This window comes from Eumetopias jubatus, unplaced genomic scaffold, assembly GCF_037043125.1.
Source record: "Eumetopias jubatus isolate StellerSeaLion01/CBP00866 unplaced genomic scaffold, mEumJub1_p1.0 scaffold_17, whole genome shotgun sequence".
Lineage (NCBI taxonomy): Eukaryota > Metazoa > Chordata > Mammalia > Carnivora > Otariidae > Eumetopias > Eumetopias jubatus.
The window spans coordinates 76,754,675-76,776,674 of record NW_028274823.1 but is presented as its reverse complement, the minus strand read 5'-3'; the positions used below and the strand labels follow the sequence as shown (position 1 = coordinate 76,776,674).

Here is a 22,000-nt window from a genome sequence, read left to right as displayed (position 1 = left end):
AGGGAATCCATCCAAATGACAAAAAAACAGTAATATTAGAGTAGTGGAATTGTGAATGAGGTTTTTCATTTTCCTAGATTCTAAATTTTACCTAGTGTGGTTTTTAAAATACATTTTTACTTTAGGGGCGCCTGGGTGGCTCAATCAGTTAAGCAGCCGACTCTTGATTTGAGCTCAGGTCACGATCTCAGGGTCGCGGGATCGAGCCCTGCATCAGGCTCCATGCTCAGCGGGGAGTCTGCTTGAGATTCTCTCTCCCTCTCCCCCTCCCCCCACCTGCACGTACTCTCTCTAAAATAAATAAATCTTTAAATAAGATAAAATGAAATACCTTTTTATTTTAGAATAGTTTTAGACTTACAGATATCTTGAGAAGATGGTATAAAGAGTTCCTGGATACCCTACACCCCATTTCCTTTATTATCATTATTATTATTATTTTAAAGACTTTATTTCTTTGACAGAGCAAGAGAGCACAAGCAGGGGGAACAGGAGAGGGAGAGGAAGAGGGAGAATCAGGCTCCCCACTGAGCAGGGTGCCCGATGTGGGACTCAATCCCATGACCCTGGGATCATGACCTGAGCCGAAGGCCGATGCTTAACAACTGAGCCACCCAGGTGCCCCCATTTCCTTTATTGTTAACACCGTACATTAGTATGATACTTTTGTCACAACTAAATGAGCCCAGTAGTTTCATGTAGTTTCTAAAACTTAAAAGATAAAGACTTTAGTTTGGTAAAACCAAATAAACAACATAAATCGAGGAAAATGTCATTCTTTCTATCACCTCTAACTCCGCGTTAGCAACCTGATCTTTATTATTTTTATTATTACTCCGGTTTCGTCTTGGCATGGATTGTTGGCTACAAACTGGGACCAATTTTGCTTTAGTCTCATTTGCCAGATGTTTGTGCATGTAGTTCACATAGTTGAAACTTCATTGTTGGCTAAAGGTTCTGGAAAGTGTTTTCTTGAACATAAAGTTCCAGACATTTTTTTTTTTTTCCCTAAGTAGGCTCCATGCTGAGCATGGAGCCCAGCATGGGGATTGAACTCATGACCCTGAGCTCAAGAGCTGAGATCATGAGTAAGATGCTTACCCAACTGAGCCACCCAGCCGCCCCAAGCTCCATGAACGTTTTTAAGCCCTGTGAACCATCCCCACACCTAGAATCTCACGTTGGATGCCCTACTTCGCCAGCGAGTCCGTAAGCTCTTTGGGGGTCTTCTCTCCTCCCTGCCCCACCCCCTGCTTTTTCTTCCATCCAAGAACACCCGGTCCAGATTTGGTCTCAGAACATACACTCAACAAATGCCACTTGTAATAAGTTGTAGACATAGGACAGGCTCTACCAGATGGGCTATGTGTTTTAAGTTCCTAAAAGTAAAGGATTCTCTATGTAATTTGTCTGAGATGTCAGACTTCGACTTTGCACATGAGGACGCTGCAATGTTTTCCCTCTGCATCATCCAAAGTGGATTTTAGTTTTCAAGTAATAAAAAGCATTCACACACCAAATGTTACATATTCTGAAGAACATATCTTCAGCTTGCTTTTAATGTCGGAGCTCCAGAAAATGGACTATGGGTTTTGTTTTGTTTTGTTTTCTTAAACATGTCTCCCCTGGTGAGTTTTCTGTATTTTAACTGCCAAGTTGGTTTCAAAGAATCCTTTGGATATCTAGCAGTTAGAACAAATCCTATAGATTATGCAAAGAAATAACGAACTGAAGTAGCTAGGTACAGTCCTACTTTTCATAGGAATATGACAATTTCTTTTACAACAGAACTGGAAAAAAAATCTCAAATAGGTTTCTTCCCCTTTTATTCATTTACAGATCTATTTTTATCTTTTAGTCTTTACTTCAAATAGCCAGACCTATGACACTAAAATTAAACAGTTTCTGAACAGTGTCCTAATCTTAACTGGTTTTGGAAAATCCCTAAAAGCAAGCTAAACAAACAATGTAGCATTCTTGCATCTTCATGAGAGTCTATATCGTGTTACAAAACATGCGAAGAGCAAAACTTGGTTAAACAAATCGAGGAACGCAAGAAGAGAAAATTTCAGACTTTGGGGTTACTACAATTGTTTAAATTTAGTCGGTGCCCAAGTCAATCATTAGATCGTAATTCCAAGGAAAATGCTAAGGATTCCTAAAGACTATGTATATTCACAACAGGTGACTGAAGAGCCCCAAACCAAAGTTAAAAGCAGCATCACTGACAACTTTCAAGAAAGCTGTGTACAATTAAAACTGACTGTTCTATCAACTACAGTATAATTTTGCCTTTTTTTTGCAAAAGTGATCTGACTATCCAAGAGTATCACTATTAATGATCTATGACAGACTGATGTTTGACAAGTAAGCCTAAACAGAACTTTCAATTTGTCTCACTAAAAAAATTACCTTGGCGTTATGGAACGGGCAGGACCAAACTAGCCCATCTTGAGGCAAGACATGCTTTTTGAGACATTTGACACTCTAAATATAGTTCAGCAGCTGTGAAGCGTTGTGCAATTCTGCTAATGAGCTTTGAGCGAATAGAAAGAAGTGGGCTGGACAATACAAGAAGTAACGGAAGCACAAGGTGACCCAAGGAAGCTTCGGGAAGGAGGTACCTCAAAAGGTGAACAATGGAATGACAGGCAATTCTCAGTTTTTTGGGGTACATTTTTGTCCTTTCTGAAGTTTAAAATAACAAACATTCTTTTATAATCAGAAAACAGTACCGGGATTTGCTTTTTGGGGAAGGACAAAAAAAAAAAAAAAATAACGTGTTACTGAAAAAAGGAAAAGTTTTATAAAAACATTACAAAAATGTTATTAGACTATCCAGTTTTGTTGTGGCTTAAAAAAAGCTTCCCATTCACAGCAGACCAACTCCATCTGAAAGAAAGCAGGCTCCGCTCTTTCATTCACCTACACTGATGGTCTGTGTTTAGCCTACAGACAAAAGTTTTTTTTTTTGAAAAACGGATTAAAGCTACCATAGTAACCGGGAGTAACAGACGTTGTGTGGATGTGCTCTATCTACCGGGCTGTCTAAAGATCATTTCCAGACTTATTTTATTACCTAAAAATCCTCTTCTTTCTTTTCAAAGCTCTGGAAGAGAATTTCTAAAAAAATTCTAGGAGGATTAGCAAGAGCCTAAGGGTGAAAATATAACTGAAAGGAGTCTTACCTGATGTTGCACATCAGAATCTGTTGGGCAGTTCAACGTAATGGGATCACATTCCTCAGCTGGGGGGTGGAAAAAGACACAAGCTTGATAAAGAACACGCTCTGCGGTGTAAGGCCTACCATTAGGATGCAATATTATGTGCTCCCGAGACATCTAGTAAAATCAGGAAGGCCTCAGGTCTCCTGCTCTCTCTGCATCCATGTGTAAGGCCCCTAAGCTACACCCCACTGCCTGGGAGGGCACCAGCCACAGTCCCCACTCACCCCTGAGTAAAGAGTCTCAGCTCCCTGCCAGTCCACAGAATTACTCAGATGAGCCAGTCACATCCTCCCTGCGGAACCAGGGTGCTCCATCCTCTTGCCACATTTACCACCTGCAGTCCCTGGTTGTTCACGCTGTTCCCGAGGGCAACCCTCTGTGACCTTGCATGGCTTGCAGCGTCCCCCTCCCCCAGGCCGTGAGGATAAGTGACTCATAAACTGCTGTCCCTCTCCTTTGTCCAGTATCAGGTATGTGTGGCCATCCGCCTAACCCGAGGGCAGGATCCGTCCCCCACCAGCTGGGTAAACAGGAGGTGGTCTGACAACTGGCCTCACAGACAGCATGGCCCACCCACTATGGAAGACATTCGGTCAGACTGAACCAGTGTCACTGGCCCAGTGAGGGCTGCCTGGGACAGAACTGCCAGTTGCCAGACATGCACGTCGGTGTTTGTCCTCTCTTCCCACCTAAAATGTCCTCGTCCCCAAGATGAAAACTGCTGTTCACTGTCTGTCCCCCCCCCCCCCCCGTGTGACGTGTTGTCGGGTTCCACTGATGCTTGGCAGGCAAGCTTGGAGGATTCCAGCTCTAAGTGCCCTGACCGGTCCCTACTTAAGTCCCAGCTATCAAGGGCTGGGCTCGAGCTCTCCGGGGGCTGTGTCCAGCCTGGTGGCCATCACGGTACTTGGGGCAGGTGCACAAGGACCGCGATCGTACATGGCCAGGATGGCTGTGGGGATGGCCCTTTGGGAGGTCTGCAGAAAGCAATGAGATCACCAGCCCAGGGAGAGTGAAACATGGCTTCCTGCGTGTGGTTGTCTGGGCACAAAAGGCGACCTTGTCTGTCTCCTCTGCTGTCGCTGCCCTTGTGGTGGCACACATGCTCTCCTGACCCCCGAGGGCATCAAGGTACACATCCATGGCAGCCCGTGGCCCAGGAACTGGGGGGAATGGGAAAGGAGTGTTTGGCACGTGGCTGTTGTGCCAATGCCACGCCCCCAAGCCCGTGCGCCCGGGCTTAGCGCAGCTGCTTACAGTGGCGTGCCAAAGGACCAATCCTGCGATCGTGGGCCTGATGGACCCTACGCGACCCATAAGCAGTAGGCCTTCCTGGAGGTGGACCCCCAGGCAGATTGACTGGCCTTCCCTATGAGGTGGGCCATCAGCCTCCTCAGCCTGTCCCCATAAACCCCCCAGAGAGTCTGCACCGTGAATGATCAGAAAGTGAATGCTGAGGCTTTATGCAGGTAGAAATAAAAATATTCCACAGGAATCCGCAGAGAAAGCATAAAAAACAAAGGAACGGCAGGGCCATAGCCAAAAGCCCAGTTTCAGCCTGTTGCCGCTGGGCCACTGGGCTACCTGTGCCTGATACGATGAAGATCCGGATCCTCAGTTACAGGGGAAACCCATGGTCCCCCTGCGGCATGGCGAGGGGTTAGTTAGTTCGAGCCTGACGCAAGCCTGGGGTCCTGAAACCACATGAAAGCAACCACTACCGTACGGCAGGCAGCCATGGCAGGCCCCAACCCCCATATTACTGATCTGAGGCTCTGTGGAGGAGGAAATGTAGAAATATGAGCAGAGCAGAGGATTCCCCCACCTACCCAGAGTTGATCTGCTGACACAAAAAGAAAAGGGCAGGGGAAATGAAAGAAAGACAGAGGTCCGGAGTTTGACCCAATGGCAAATCCAACATTTACTACAATCATTTACACAGCCCACAGATGAAAGAGTGCTGGATGGGTGGCTCAGTTGGCTGCGCATCCAACTCTTGATTTCAGCCCAGGTTGTGATCTCGGGGTTGTGAGATCGAGCCCGGTGTCAGGCTCCACGCTGAGCATGGAGTCTGCTTGAGATTCTCTCCCTCTGCCCCTCTCCCACTGCATGGGTGTACACACATTTAAAAAAAAAAAAATAAAGTGCCGGATGCCTCTGTGCCTGATGACATAAGTTCTGAACTAGCTTTAATATCTGCTAAAATGCATCAATTGGCAAAACCCTCATGGACTTAATCAGTACTGGGGCTCCAATTACAGTTACACCTGGAGATGCCACTAAAGGTCAACCCGGTGTCCCCCCCTCCCGTAATCTTAGGAGAGCTCCTGAATGTACAATAGAGGACAGGCATGCCTCACCCTGACCGTTTTGCCTCAATATCCCATGGTCACGGCACCCATTGCCCTAGAGCATCCCACAGGGGGCATGGCTACTCCGACTCCATAAATTAATATTCAATCTTTACAGTTAGAAGGTGACTTGACAAAATGAGACCCCATAGACCTCTTAGTTCAAATAACCAATATCAAGGTAAATTAAACAGGACCTTCAAAAATCAAAACTTATTATTTAAGACCTGATGAGTGAAAGGCTGATTATCTACTGCTTCTCCATTTAACAGTTGAATATGGCCTCTTCTTAAACATGGAAGAAAATGAATGGCACCTCAAAGTGCATTACTGCAACCTTAATGCAGTGGTCCCATCCTTTAAAGCCCCATACCTGATGCCCAGTATTATTGAAATTACTGACTCCATCCTATCAGCCACTAGTAAATATGTGGCTATTAGAGATTTGTCTAATATGTTCTGTCCGGTGTCTGCTTTAGCAGCCTCTCATTGTAGTGTGCCTTCATCTGCAAAGGCACCTATACAGGGTAACCAGGCTACCCACGGGGTACCTAACAACCTCGTCCTACCACACAGCGTTTGCAGGCAAGATCTTAACTACACCCAACCTTCTCCAGGATCACAGGTATGACATTACATGGATGACATCCTCCTCTGAGGACATCCATTTGACAGAGTCATCCAAGCCATCGAAATATCCATAAAAGAGCTCACAGAAAGGGAACGGCACATTGCCGCCCAACACAGTGCACCGCCCTGCCAACTTGGTTAAATTCCTAAGACTCTTCCGGTAAACTAAGGGCTATTCCATCTCTGATGCTGCCAATAAAGAGTTATGGAGCCTCTCAGTCCCTGCAAGTTAAGACAAGTCCAACATCTTTTAGTTCTTTTGGAACTCTGGAGGCAACATATTCCCCCATTGACACACTTTACTTACGCTCATTGCTACAGTTACTTGCAAAGTGGTCCACCATAAATTTGGCTCCCTCCAACAAAAGTCTACAACAAGCATTCTCAGAGACCCCTTCATTGCCAGGGTTCAACAACCTCTTCATATTCCTCTTGAAGTCCCCAGACCACCCATGATAGCCATAAGTTGTCCACATGCTTCTGATGCAAGAAACTGCCCTCCTAGGCCCTTCTCTCTCTATACCATTAGAACAGCGATTGCTGGCTACATGCCAAGCTCTTCTGGAAATAGAGGCTCTCACTGTGAGCCTCCGTGCCCTGCTGCCCGTTATGCCTTAGGTCACAGAAACAGAACCGCACAAGCTTGACATGGCTACTGAGGCCTTGCTACTAAGTGGAGCAAACCCCGGACCCTCTGGCATGTTCCACCCATGGGAGGGGGCGTCCCCCACTACCCTCAGTCTCTTACCAGATGCCATGATGCTGGAAGAGGTTACTCTTCTGAGATGCCTGGGTTACCTGGGGCGGGCGGGGCGGGGCGGGGCGGGGGGGGAGTCCCTTCAGAGCAACTGAGTGAATAGCAGTGGGAGTTTGCAAACACTGAAGATGAGATCACCACCAACATACACGATGGAGCTCATGGATAGTTGTGCTTTCCAGCCCATCCAGGATGTCCCTGATAACAGATGGGATTTAAGGGTGAGCACAATTGGCCAAACTTCAGGGTGTCATCTTAGTGCCGGCTGCCCTGGTCAACAAATGGTCCCGTCAGCAGCATCACTATTTTATTATTATTATTATTAATTTTTTTTTTTTTTTTTTTTTTTACAAACTCTTGAACCATTGCCTAAGACTTGCCCACTCTGGGGTAAAGAGCTCTGGGAATCTCTTGCCTCACAGATGAACAGAATATAAAGCAAAGTGACAGATGTCTTGCCTAGAGTAAGACCACCATATAAGGTCTCGCAAGAACACTCTCTATCCCCTTGGAGCTCCAGACATTACTGGATAGGGACCAAGGTGTTCATTCCACTTCTCAAATACACAATGCCTGGCTCTGAAAGGAGCCACTCGCTGCAACTTCCATCTACTCTATAGGCAACAGGTTCCATCGGAAGGTAGAATGGGCTCCTCCCAGAATTCCTGTTTTAGTTACAAAGTGCAAACAGAACCCCTGCCTGGTGTCACTCCTGCCAGAGGCATTGGTTATATCGATTCATGGCCTCCGGGGCCATGCCCTCACTGCCCCCATGTCACACCACATGGCCCATTCTCTCCTGGTCAAGTGCCTGTTTTGCTATTTAGGGAGGCCCTTCTCTACCCTGTAAGTCTCAATCGTCACTAAGATTTAAATTGATGTCAAGATACTGCGGAGTCCACTGGGGTATAAGATCTAAGACTGAGACTCAATATTATGTGCTGTCTTGACAGCTGGTAAAATCAGGAGGACCTCGAACGGCCTCAAACCGCACTCTGCTCCATGGATAAGGCCCCCTAGCTAAACCTAAGCCACAGCTGCCACATACCCCTGAGTGTTGGGTTTCAGTTCCCTGCCAGCCCACAGAATTACTCAGATGAGCCAATCACATCCTCCCTGGGGAACCAGGGTGCTCCATCCTCTTGCCACCCTTACCACCTGCAGTCCCTGGTTGTTCAGGCTTATCCTGAGGGCAACCCCATGTGACCCTACATGGCTTGCAGCGTCCCGCTCCCCCAGGCCATGAGGATAAGTGACTCATAAACTGCCGTCCATCTCCTCTGTCCAGTGCCAGGTATGTGTGGCCGTCCGCCTAACCCCAGGGCAGGATCCTTCCCTCACCAGCCGGGTGAGTAAGTGGCACTCCAAACACATTCCCCTCTGCTTAACCCTGCATCAGATTCCACTGTGCTCATTTGCTCGTCTGACATTTGACTAAGCCTGGCAGACAGCAGGCAGTGGGATTATACCTGTCTTCATAGCTCAGCCTCCTAAAAGTCCAAGCAAAGCCATGTCAGCTCTATTTTCAAAGTGGGGGTTGCCAGTGAAAGTCAAAGGAACCCGAAATGCATGTGCCACGTTGAACACCTTTTAAAAACTTGACTTGGGGAAGAAACCTCCATTCTTAGGTTGTTTGACCTAGGTGTTAACTTCACAGCTCCCCGGCTTGGAGTGAAGGTGGCCCAAATGTGTGAAAAATTGATTTTGGTTCCATCAGATTTGAATCTTTGTAGAATTCAATACTGCGGTCTAAACTTGAAAGCTGAGAGACATATAGAACATTATGAAAGAAAGGTTCGTGCAAACTTTGAAAGTTATAAAGCTTTAAAGAAAGAATCATTTATCAGGGGTCAACAGTTAAGACCGAATGAGAGATTCGTTGATTCATCTCTTTCTTACATTCGTTAACATTCATTCACCTATTAAGTGCCAGGCTGCCAGATTTGTTCAAACAAGGGGCTACATTCATGGCCTCCTACTCGATTCCAACTAAAGGACATTTTTTCCCCTTAATAGTATTATCTGAGAAATTTAAACTAAAAGCATGGTTTTTTCACTAAGATTCTCCATGATATCTTTTGAAGCGAGAGCAGTAGAGATCTTGCCTTGGCCTGTGCTCAAGATACAGTGCCCAGCATTGTGGCATCCAAAGCACGGTGTGGTTAACAATGCAGATTCCCGGGCTCCACGCCAGACTTCCGTCACTGGAATCTCGGAGCCCCCAGAAATCTGACAGCCAACGGGCATCCCACAGAATTCCGATGCACTACAGCAAAACGTAACAGACGTGTGATTTCAGTCACACTGATTCTCAGAAGGACTACTGTCATAACAGTTAACCCAGCATTTTGGTAAAAGCATGGTTTTTTTTCTCCCCAATATGAGGATAACTTGAACTTACGTAGTTACTTTTGTGAAGCAGTATCCCAAACGCTCCTATGGTCCTATCCCTCTCTCTCCTCTCTGCCCTCCTCCAGAGGAAAAAAAATTGTGCAGGATGGGGTTGCCTGAGCAGCTCCGTGGGCTCAGGTCATGATCTCAGGGTCCTGGGATCGAGTCCCGCATCGGGCTCCCTGCTCAGCGGGGAGCCTGCTTTTCACTCTGCCCCAGCTCGTGCTCTCTCACTTTCTCATTTGCTCTCTCTCAAATAAATAAATAAACTCTTTCTAAAAAATGGTGCAGGATGGTCACCTTTGTATTCCAAACCGTATAATTTGGGGGAGGAGGGAGTTTATTGTTACAGGAGTCCCAGTCAAGGTTGAGTGGGAGGCAATGAACTTGGACCAGGACACAGCAAATCATGCAGGCAGGAGGGGTGTTTGGTTTCCTCTTAGAACAAGGAAGCCTATTAACAAAATGCTGTCAATCAATGAGGGGAGAGATCATATAAAATATTAACATATTGGCTTGTGAGTTTTAGGGTAAACATTTTTACTTCTGAATGATTTTAGTGAATTCCTTCATATTTATTTTTCTCCTAACTTTTTCAAACTGAACCACTACTTCTACATGTAGTTAACAAATTGTTCTAAAAGGTCCCCCCCAAATCATCTATGTTTGAGTTCCGATGCCTCAAATTTAGTAACTATAGAATTAGTCTACTTTACTTCTCTTTAACTTAAAATTCACCACAAATTTTTTTGAACAATAAAAGAGCAGGAACCATAGAGAAAAATATGATAAACTCTTGACTGATTTATGATGTACTTATGCGCAATAATTTCCCCTCACTGGGAACAGTGGCTCAAAAATCAGAATTTTTTTCTGAACACATTTTCTCTCAAATTGTGAAGAGTCACAATCCCTTCAGAACACTTAAGCCAGCAGTTTCTACAAGATATCAGGAGCTCTCTGATACAAAATAAGCTTCACTCATGTCACAAACTGCATGATCTCATCCTTTTTAACAGTTGTGCAATATTCCACCACACACACACACACACACACACACACACACACACACACACACACACACCCCACCCCACATCTTCTCCATCCATTCATCTGTCAGCGGACACTTAGGTTGCTTCCTTCTCTTGGTTATTGCAAATAATGCAGTTATAAACACAAGAGTGCATATGTCTTTTCAAATAAGTGTTTTTGTTTTCTTTGGGTAAATACCCAGTAGTGGAATTACTGAATCAGATGGTAATTCTATTTTCATTTTTTTTAAGGAACCTCCATACTGTTTTGCACTATGCCCGACCCCTGAAACTGATGTAACATTATGTGTCAACTACACTCAAATAAAAAAATAATAAAATAAGCCTCACTCTTAAATTAGTCCTGAGTTTAGTGCCTGCAGATTCTCATAGAACAGCTCTCAGAAAACAGTCCTAACAAAATGAACCCCCTGAAATCTCTAAAATCAGGGGAGGCAGAAGCTACACATTTGTTCTCAATAAGAAAACAAGTTTAACAACATGTTTCATCTCAAAAACATGCTGATCACTGGACTACATTAGTTTTCCACTGTTGATTTATGGTGAAAGCACATAATTCGGAACCACTCTAGTCTGGACGGTGTGAGGAATAGCTTTATACTGCCCATGAATACAGTAGGAATATACTAGAAGCATCATAAAGATTTTGTGAAACATGCTTAATCTGCTTAAGAAAATGAATTTTGAAGACTTTTTAACCATATGGAAATCGTTCAAGCTAATTACATGTAACTCCTCTGTTAAATATAGCAGGAACCCCTAAAATTGGCTTAAATGTTAGAGTCCAAGTTTGGACTTAATTAGATTATATTTACTTTTAAATCTATACATTGGCCCCATTGGTAGCTTTTAAAAAATACTAGCAGATATCAAGTCATAGATATTATCATTATTATTATTATTTAAAGATTTTATTTATTTATTTATTTGACAGAGACAGACACAGCGAGAAAAGGAACACAAGCAGGGGGAGTGGGGGAGGGAGAAGCAGGCTTCCCGCGGAGCAGGGAGCCCGATGCGGGGCTCGATCCTAGGACCCTGGGATCATGACCTGAGCCGAAAACCAAGAGTCAGATGCTCAACCAACTGAGCCACCCAGGCCCCCTTGGGGTAAGTTTTTCAACTTCTAGACATTATGTATAAGATGATGTGTTTCTTTAGAGATAAGAAATCATGTGCTTAATTAATTATACTGTTCTCTGTGAATAAGGATAGAAGAAAGATCTAGTCATATTTCTCATAAACGTGGTTTTCACAGTGATGTTACTTGTAAAATCTTCACCAGTTTAATTAAGATTTTGTAAATCTCAAATTCCAGGAGAAACCCAATAATACTGTTACTGTTGTATCAGGTTGCTAAGCAACCAGTCTTCCCCCCCCCCACTTTTTTTTTTCCCCAAAACAGAAAATCACTTTCAAGGGTGTTAAAAAAGATCTTTAGACAGGGCAAGACATGACATTGCATTTCCAGAGTCACTGTAGCTCAGTCGTTGTCTCAAGCAATGCTGTTTTTGCCAAGGGGCTGGGAAAGCATCCTCAAGCCTGATTTTGCACATTTCCGTGGCCAGATTTCCCTCCACCATCTGATGCTTGCCTGTGTCAGGCACTGTCCTGGACTAATTTCACTGGATTCTCACTAGTGTTCTGGGAGGAGAACACTGTCCTTCCTGCACTAGGAGACAGGGAACTGAGACCCTGACATGTGGAACAACCATTCTGAGGACACTCAGAGTCCAGCTGGTGGTCTGGCTACAGTTTTGTTCTCTTGTCTATATGCCTCCCTGGTGGACACACCAAATCCTTGAAGCTTCTTAGGTTAAAGTGAGGTCTGCCTCCCAACCACTCAGGTATGCATTTACACACAGGTTCCTGGGCCTGGCCCCAGACCTACCACATCGTGATTCCAGAGCAGCTGGGCCCAGAATCTGGATTTTAAACAGCTCCCCCCCCACCCCCACCCTCGATAATTCTTTACTGCACACTGAAGCCTAAGGAACACCACCTGAGACTGCCTCCCATCTGTCCCTGGTCGCCTGGCTTGCATCTTCTACCTCTTGGCTGAACTAGAGAATCGAATCACAGACTGGAGGATTCAGGACACTTAGAGTCGTTCACCAACAGGGGAAAGGAGGAAGGGAGCTTGCCAGAAGCCTCCCCGAGTACAGCCAGGATTTGGACTCAAACCTGGCCTTTAGTCTCTTTTCCCTACATCACTGCCACTCCCAGGGCATGCACAGGGGGCAAAAGGAATGAAACGCTAGCGGTGTAATTTCTGGGCGTAAGGAGAAGAGTCTGGCGAGTAAGGACTGGAGGGAGGGGAGCCTTGGCAGAACCCTGCACTCAACCTCAGGTGGACCCTGGGGGGGAGCTCCCTCCCCACCCTCCAGTCAGGTGACCCTAGGACTACCCTATCACAAGGACTGCCAGGAAAACCCACATTAGCGGGTGCTGGGAAGTCGTACCTCTCCAGGAACCTGGGGGCCCCTGCCCATCTCTGAAGCTGATCAGATCGGATGGTCCCCCACACCGTCCGTCCACCCCTCCCTCTCTGGCTTATCAACAGAACACAGGGGAAATACTCCAGGAGGGCAACCAGAAAGCCTCCACAACAGACATGGCTCTGCAGACTGCCCCACAGAAGAAATTACAAGAGGCTATGCCTAGCCATGTCTATGCCATGGCTAAAACATTAGTCCATGAATTACAAAAGATAGGTTTTTGGGGGGTTTTGGGTTTTTGTTTTGTTTTTGTTTTTTTGTTTTTTTGTTTTTTTTTTGCTTTTCGCTTTAGGGCCTGACAAGCATCCTTTGCCCCTCTGTCTAATAACAGAAGCCTCTTTCCTGTGGTTTGCATGGAACTAACTCTGTGCCCTCCCCCACCCAACCTCAAGGGCACAGACCTGACCAATGTCCTCCATCCTCCTGATGGCAGCAACTGATTCACGGATGGCCACGTGACCAAAACTCCCCGAATGACTGTCATCCCTAGAACTGTGCTGTGGGCGCTGGGGGGGGGGGGGCACCATCTTGACGGGCACCGCATACAGCTGGAGGTACAGGTGACCATCTTTCCCACCATGAAGGGAAAGCCTGCCGCAAAATGGAGCCAACACAGATGAAGACGGAGCCAATGAGAGACACAGAGAGACTGAGCCTGAGAGCATCCTTCAAATGTCCAAAGACCCGAAGCCAGTATGTCTCCCCTCCCTTTTTAAAATGAGCTTGAGTTAGGTTTCTGCCACTTGCAACCCAGAGTCCTGGCTCTCTTCACTTTATGCAACTTAAAAACACCATAGGGATTTAATGTGTAATAATGTGTAATGAAATAATTTATAGACTTTAATAAGAAACTCCATGCCTGAGATAATCAACAAGTCAAAAGCTAAATTGTCAGCCTGTTTCTGTTTAACAACTTTAAGTAACAAGAGATGACTTTGACTAGTGCTTTGTTCAAGATCTTAAAATAATCACAAGTTCAAGTAGTTATATTAAGTGTACATACCTTTAGGGAGTCCCGTATCTTGAATGGGATATTTGTCTGACTGTGGAAACCAACAAAAGAAGAGAGTTATTTTTAAACCCCATAGCTCAGTTATAAGAGCAAAGTGAAAAGAAAGCTTTGTTTGGGGAAAGTCATGATTTTAGCTTAAAACCTTGCAAGTTTCTAGCCTTGGATTTATCAACAGGCCTGACCCATTCCTCACTTTTATCCTCGGCCTATAAAAATGAAATCAAGGTTGACAAGAAGTTAATGTTGGAACGTGAGACAGAATAAGCCTTCTAAACTTCCTCAGCTCTGACGGCTAAACCACACTTCCTCTCTTTTCTGAGGTGCTACCCCTGCACCCCCTCCCCCCGTTTCCTGTAGTTGAAAACTGAGGAGCATTTGTTTTTGTGAATTATGGGGATAGACCCATTTCTCATCCCCATTTCTGTGGCGTCCCTTTGGGTCAACAAGCCTGTGGACCAGGGAGTACTCACTCTTGTAGAGCTCTGTTCTGGGTTGACTATGACAGGATTCGAAAGCCAGCCGGCCTACCGACTGCACAAAGATCTACAAAGATCTACTCATCGTGTATAATTATGCACAGTTCCTCAGTGCACTGGATGGAGACAGTACCATGGGAGGGAATTCAAAATAGCAAAGGCTCTTGCAATCGCATATTTCTTTCTTGGTACCTCCATGCAGGTATTCCGGAAACTTTTGACTTCCGATCAAACTTTGACTTCCACGAGAGGAGCGGGAATGTGCCCAGTCTCCCCATCCGGTCCCCTAACCCCTGCTCAGCTCCCACTCCCCATCTGGGCCTTCGCATCCATGCCCTCCAGCCTTAAAAAAAAAAAAAAGGCTGCACCTTCCAAATTGCCTGTAGGTCTCACGCATGTCTTCCTCTGACAGAGGAGAAAAAGAAACAACCGTGGGACCAAGGATTTTGCTTTAAAACTCCTTCCCTGCAGTTTCTTTGGAGCTGAACAGTGAAGTTTCCAAACCTCTAGAAGCCTCGAACTCCTCTTCCACAGAAGAACACAATCAATCAATCATCAATCATGGAGAACTTAAGTCAAATTCTCCCTGAGACTAAATTCTTCTAGAGAGTCTGTTCCCCAGAGCACGGAAAACACACCTGTACTATAACACTTCTCAGGCTGTTTTATTTTGTTTTGTTTTGTTTGTTTGTTTTTTTAAAGATTTTATTGATTTGACAGAGAGAGACAGTGAGAGAGGGAACACAAGCAGGGGGAGCGGGAGAGGGAGAAGCAGGCTTCCCGCGGAGCAGGGAGCCCGATGCGGGGCTCAATCCCAGGACCCTGGGATCACGACCCGAGCGGAAGGCTGACGCCCAACGACTGAGCCACCCAGGCACCCCCAGGCTGTTTTTAAAGCACGGACTTGCCTATTTCCTCAGATAAACTCCGAGTTCTTCAAAAAAAGGAACTATGATCTTTGCAAACCCACACTTTGACTCAGTGCTAAATAAGCATCTACCAGAAGTCTACATGAAGGGCCCAACAGGCTGGAGCAAATGCAGGTTTCCTGGAAGGACTGACATTTGAGCTAGGCGTGAAGAATGCCCATGAACTCGGGTGACCAAGAGGAAGGAGCATGGTGGACACAGAGGAGCAAGTCCAGGTGGTGTGAAGGGTGACAGGTGTAGAAGCAGAGATGCACACTGGAGAGGGGCAGGGGTGGATAGGAAATGAGGGAGCCAGTTTACATGGAAGATTCTGGAAGCAAGGTGAAAAGATTTAGGTGGGTGCCATTCCGGGTTCTTGGAAGCTTGGGCCATCAAACTTTGCTTTGTGCCAGGCATTGAATATGGGAAGACATTCAATACAGTCTTGCAGGAACTCACACAAGCAAATAATTCCAGCACGGTGTGATAAAAAGTAGGGGTTGGGTCGTGGAGAAAGGAGCCCCCCAAGGCCCCAGGGTGAGGCAAAGAAAGCGTCACAGGGGAGGAAGCACAGGAGTTCCTTAGGTGAGGAAGCTGGGAGATTTTCCTCACTGGACAGAACAGCGTTAGCATCCCTGGAAGGTGAGAAGGCGTGGGGTGTTTCAGGAGCAGCAAACAGCTACACTCAACTGGCTCATCAGGAGGGATGCTGAGATGAGGTCATGGATGACCTCATCTGCCACGTTGAGTACAGGCTTCATCCCGGGAGCACCTGCAATGTCATGGGCTGACATGCATCCTCCCAAAAAGATCTGTTAAAGTCCTAACCCCTGGTCCCTGCAAATGTGACCTCATTTGGAAATAGGGTCACTACAGACTTAGAGAGAGGACTAGTGAAGATGAGATCATACTGGAGTAGACTGGAGCCTCGACTCAACAGGACTGTTCTCCTTACAAGAGAAGAGACGCAGAGATGCAGACCCACGGGGAGAACCCGGCCACGTGCCAAGGCAGCGGGGGCACTGGAGGGATGCAGCTGAACGCTGAGAACCACCTGGGGTTACCGACCACCACACAGACCAGCAGAGATGAGAGAGGATTCTTCCCCATCGGTTTCGGAGGGAGGAGAAGGGCCCTGGCCTTCCCAACCTGCAGACGTGGCGGGGCACTTAGGTCACCCGCTGCGTGGTCCTTGGTTGCGGCAGCCCCAGCCAACTGACCCAGGGAGAGTTTGGGGGAAATCACCGTGCCCTGGCACGGAGAAGTGAGCAGGGGGAGGCCGTGACCCTAGGCGAGAGGGAAGGAGAACCTGATGTTGGCAAGAGAGTGGGAGTCTGAGAGCAGTGCAGGCTGGGTGCTGGGGAAGAGGACCGGAAGGACAAACGGAGTGCACCTTCTAGCGCCGAAGGTTCTCGTTCGGGGCTACAGCACGCGGAATGGTGAGCGATAGCCACAGGGCCGGCCACGTTCTGTCTTTCTGGAATGTAGGGACAGGGGGTGTTTCCATACTGACTTCCACCGTGCGTCCAGCTTTGTCCCCCATGCTGTCCCTTAGCAAAGTGTGCAGTGGGGACTCGAGACATAAGGACAAACACCTCAGGCCTTCAAGACCCTGAGGTGCCTCGTGAATCACCAAAGACTTCAGGATATTTCATGTTTCATTGAGTTATATTGTCTAATGATATTGTTGTGTGTATTTTATGTCATTCTAACTAAATTAGTTAATCAGAATTTTTCGTGGACTGGGCGGTTCCTCTCCTCCAAACACTTTTTTTTTTTTTAAAGGAATATGTCACACCCTATGTGCATAATAACACATGTGATGTTGCCAGAGGCAGGGATCTGGTCATAAGCAAGAGGCGGTACCACATCGGAGAGCAGGGCTCCCGTGTGGGTGATTTTATACAAATCTGTTAACATTCATCGCTTCATCTGTAGAATGGGGTGGCTGTCCTACCATCTCAGTGATTACTTGGAGGATGAAGACGATGTATGTGAAATCCTTGGTAAACCTTCAGCAGCAGACACACCACAGACTGGTTCTGGGAGGGCCGGGCAGGGACCTGAAGCCAGCTACTAGGTCTGCATCCCGCCTAGGCTGCTTCCAAGGTGGGCCATTTACCCCAACCCCTGTGTCTCAGCTGTTCATCCGTGAAAGGGGCAGAGCTTGCCTTATGGGGTTGTTGCACATGTGAACCAAACAGCGTGGGCCCAGCTAGCCAATGGGTAGCCCCCAGTTAACTGTACAGTAGTCCTGTTGTTTCCTTCATCTCACAGTAAATATTTTGCATTTTGAAGAAGAGGAAGTTAAAAGGAGCCAGATAAATATTTAAAATGGACAAGTATACAAAGACCTGATATAATCTAAGAAGACCATAAGAACAGAATCTAATACCATTTTTAGCCCTGAGAAACCCAAAGTTTATTACATCACAGAGAACACTGTGATAAAGACATTTATCTTGGGAAAACCTTACTTCGAGGTTTCTGATCTTCGTGTAAATACTAAGCAATAAAAATGTAACAAAGGGAGAAAAGGATTAACAAGAGCTGTCACCACTGATGTAAAGATTATGACCTACCATGTTAAAGGATAAAGTGCTAGGGTCTGTGTCTTCCACCGGCTCCTTTGCCGTATGATCTGTAAAACAAAACAAAATAAAACAAAACAAAAACAAATGGAGAGTATTTTCTTTAAGAGACGTGTCCTTTGAGAACTGTCTTCATAATGATGCAAGCTACCCTAGTCAGGCTTGAGAAGAACGTTATTTTCAACCATTTACTAGAAACGAAATAGGAAGGAATGGGGTCAGATGGCACCAAGAAAGAGATTAAGACAAGCTTTGTTTAAAAAAAAAAAAAAAAAAAAAACACACCATACTTTGAACAGTTTACCCGTAGAGATCTACAGACACTCGGAGTTATATATAACCGTGGATGACGCAAACATGGTACCCAGGACTCTTTGGTATAATTTGATTATAACTCTGAGCAGGGATGACATGATCTTGATTTCTCCTTCTCTCCATGTTTCCCACTCTTCTGTAATGCTTTTTAAAATCATTTAAAAATATTAAGCTTCTGGCTGTGGTTTAGGTAATTTAATAAAGTCAACAACCTCCCAGGATCATTATCTACCAAAAAGTGATTTCGACTTCCCAAGATTTTGCTTATTTACCACGTGTTGCATTTAAGAAATTGAATGAGGAAAAACGGAAAAACGTATAGGCCTCGGTCGAGGCCACCACTAGATCTTAAGAAATTATTCAAAGCAGAAAAGAGCCCTCCCACTCCGAGACACTTGCCCAGACATCTGCCAGAAAACTATGTTAATAAAGAACCAAATCCATTTGAGTGGGGCCCTCTAGATTTGTGCAGTGCACAACCTAAGAAACCCGAGGTGGAAGCCTTAAACCAGCCAAGAATTAAGTATACACTGTGGACCAGGTACCAGGCCCAGCACATGCCTTTGGGGATCAAAACGAGCATATCAAGATGATTTCCTGATATATTAATTTGTGTTTGTTCTCCTTAGATGGCTCCCTTCTAGAATGTGTCTGGGCTTTTCACAGATCTTTGCCCGGCAGGTGTTGACAATGCCCAAAGGAGAGGCAGTGTGAAGGGAACATCTATCTGTTTGTTTTATGACAGCCTAGTCACTGGAGAGATGAGGGGCCCAGAGGAGTGGGGACGAACGGAGATCAGCCCTCTGCTAGTGTCCTCCCATGGAGTGGGGGGTAGACATCTGCAGCCACATGAGTGGGACTGTGCCCCGGTCCCTGGCAGGGCCCAGAGGTAGCAAGGCCACATCACGGGATGCACAAAGGGGACTTCCCCGCCCTAGCAAAGAAACCCATGATCTTGTGCCTGGCACAGATGCAGAGGGCCGCTGGATCTCAAGGGTCTTTTAAGGCTCAGACCCCGAGGGTATTGATGCCTACCAAGATGACACCCTAGTTCTCCTGGCACCACATCCTCTCGGATTCCTGTGTGATGCTAAGGGGGGGCCCAGGGCCCCCATTCGGACTAAAGATGGAATTTCCTGGCAGCCCAGTAGAATATAGACCTGAACATGGATTTAAATCCATGTAAAGAAATTAAGAGCCACTTGTGGTGCTAATTCCACTCCAAGTTCACAGGACTTCTGCGGCCCAAGTAATAGGCACTTAGACAGCAGAGCACTCAGTGTTGAGTAACGGAAGCGCAGAATGATATGGAAACAAGAGGAGGAGCCCGTGCCCAGGCTTGGGTGCGTGGTGGGGGGGGGAGGAGCGGGACAGAAGAGCCTGCAGGGGTACTGACAGCTGAGCCTGGAAGGCTGCGCTGAAGTGAGCCAGGAGAAGGGGAGGGACAAGCATCGTAGGTAGAGGGAACAGCATGGGCAAAGGCCGAGAGATGAGAAACGACACGACATATTAGTGTACTCCAGATACGTCCAGCCAGACTCACCAAGTTTGGTTTTTGAGTTTTTCTTTTCCGTCCTTCTCGTTCTGGTTCCTGGCTGGGGAGAGGGTGGTAGACGCCACCTCAAGTTCCTTCCTCCTGCCCCTCCTATCACAGCCTTGCCTCAACAATTCCATTTTCACTAGAGTGGAGCTGGAGATAATACTTAAAAACATGCCCCCCCCCCCGCCATCAGGGGTGCGGTATGTATACTAGCAGGTACCAACGATGGAATTTCAGATCCACGGGCTGTGCAGGACCTGGGGAGCTGGGGTGTGTGTGTTGGGGGGCGGGGAGGTGGTTTCTAAACGACCCTCAAAAGGATCTGTGCAGATACCATCCACTGTATCTATGACAAGTTAGCTCTGTTTCCTACAGAAAAATTAGCATGAGAGGAAGGAAATGGAGGACATGGCTGGGAAAGGCAGAATTACACCAAAAGGGGCAGCGAGGATGCAGACAGCACAGTTACAGGGAAGGCAGACTGGGCTTGTGTGCAGAAGGCCTTGGCTCTCCCAGCCATGTCGCCGCTGAGCAGCGGTCCGGCCTTGAACAAGTCCAGGGGTGTGACCTTGGATGACCTAAGCGCTTGCTGCCTCAGGCTCCTACCCCTGTAACCTGCAGTCAGGGGGCCCAGGAGATGGATGTTCTGGTCAGGCCGGGGGTGGGCACCCCATCCACTCCCCTCAGACCCTGACCCCGCTCTGGGTTGCACCTGAGTATGTCTCCGGAGGCTGGGAGGCGAACGGGAAGGGCCAGGCCGATGACAGCACCTGTCTGGAGGCCCAAAGTCTCTTGCTTTGGTCTGAAATCCCTGAGAATAGATGGAACTTACGATGGGAAGGGCACAACGAATTTAGGTTTCTCATTTTCTGAGGCATGGCCACAAGGCAAAAGGGCAGTCGGGAAAGGCAACGGGCTCGGAACCAGCCATGGAGGCACCTTCAGGGCTTTGGATCACATTCGCTGGAGCCTCTGATGTGGATCAGACCGTGGAGAAAGTTCTTCCAGGCGCGTCATTGCCAAGTTCGCTCACAGACCCAGGCTCCCGTGGTGCCCGACGTGCTCTGCCCTGACCCTGTGCCTTCTTCTGCCTGGAAAGTCCTTGTGGTTTGCACCCAACTGACCTTGTTTGCAAGACCCGGATGGCTGTGTACCGAAGAGATTATTTGGAGGAGGGCTGACTCTAGTTATCTCATACTGGCCTGGAAGTAGGAAGTTGTCCTAAAGCATTTCTGAGAGCTCTTGGAGCTGCACGGTTACAATATTTTTAAGTCTGAAATCAAATCGTTTAATCGGAAGCATTAAAAGGTTTATTTTTACAGGCCCCAGGGAATAGCGGGGGCGGGGGGGGGGGCGCCCAGGCAAGGCTCTGATATCAGTTGAGACATGAGGCACAGGAGGGACCGAAACAGAAAGGGGGACCATGGGAGCTCAGGCCAGGGCGGCACGGGGACCTTCCTCTAGCTCTTGGCTGTCGCTCTGGTGTCCCGGGCAGTCCCCTCCTCCCAAAGCCACCTCGCCTCTCCTGGATCGGTGACTCTAAGCAAGGCACAGACCTCCCCAAATTAGCTAGCAACTGACCAAAAAGGATCTCACTGGTGGCAGCGAGGATGGTGTTTAATTTATACGAACATCTTCTGGAGAGTTCTCAAAAGGCATGAGAGAGGCCCAGGGTGAGCTCACGCAGCATGGCCCTTGGAGAGGGCACCTGGCCTTGCTCTTGGAGACCGAAGGTGAGAGCCAGCGAGGTAGGCAGGCTGCACGATCACTTGTTTCTCTGTCCCTAGTCTGTAATATTCACGGGTGAACAGAGAGCCTCCGCATGTCCTTCCAGCTCTAAAGGTCTGTGAGTGGTGAGAAGCAGGGCCCCCAGGGGCAAAAGAGCATCTTCAGGCTAACGTCACTAGGACATAGGAAGCCAAGGTCCACAGCACCTTCGTCTGAAATCCTGCTAGAGCTCCCACTTACCTAGTGCCCAGCCTGTGCCTGTTTTCCACTACTTTCAGAGGTTCTAGAAGTTCGTGCACTGACCATCACTGACAGTGGGGGAAATCTCTCTGTCCAGGTTTTCCCTTGTCACAAGGACGTCAGTTACAGGAGATCAAGGGCCCACGCTAATGACCTCATTGTAACTTGACTGCATCTGTATAGACTCTAGTTCCAAATAAGGTCCCATTCTGAGGTACCGGAGTTAGGATGGCCACAAGGTTTCAGGGGGGAAATGCAGTGCATAACGGCCCACTCTCTGGCCC

General features: G+C 47.1%; 1 protein-coding gene across 2 annotated transcripts in view; it reads right to left on the bottom strand.

Annotated features, from left to right (window-relative positions):
• The window catches only part of EDARADD (EDAR associated via death domain), a 61,157-nt gene that overhangs the window by 34,576 nt on the left and 4,581 nt on the right, over window positions 1-22,000 (bottom strand). For both annotated transcript variants that reach the window (XM_028104567.2, XM_028104568.2), the window contains exons 2-4: window positions 17,885-17,943; window positions 13,910-13,949; window positions 3,189-3,247 (exon numbers count right to left, since the gene is read on the bottom strand). In XM_028104567.2, the coding sequence (XP_027960368.1) occupies window positions 3,189-3,247; window positions 13,910-13,949; window positions 17,885-17,943 (158 nt within the window). The remainder of the gene's footprint in view (window positions 1-3,188; window positions 3,248-13,909; window positions 13,950-17,884; window positions 17,944-22,000) is intronic.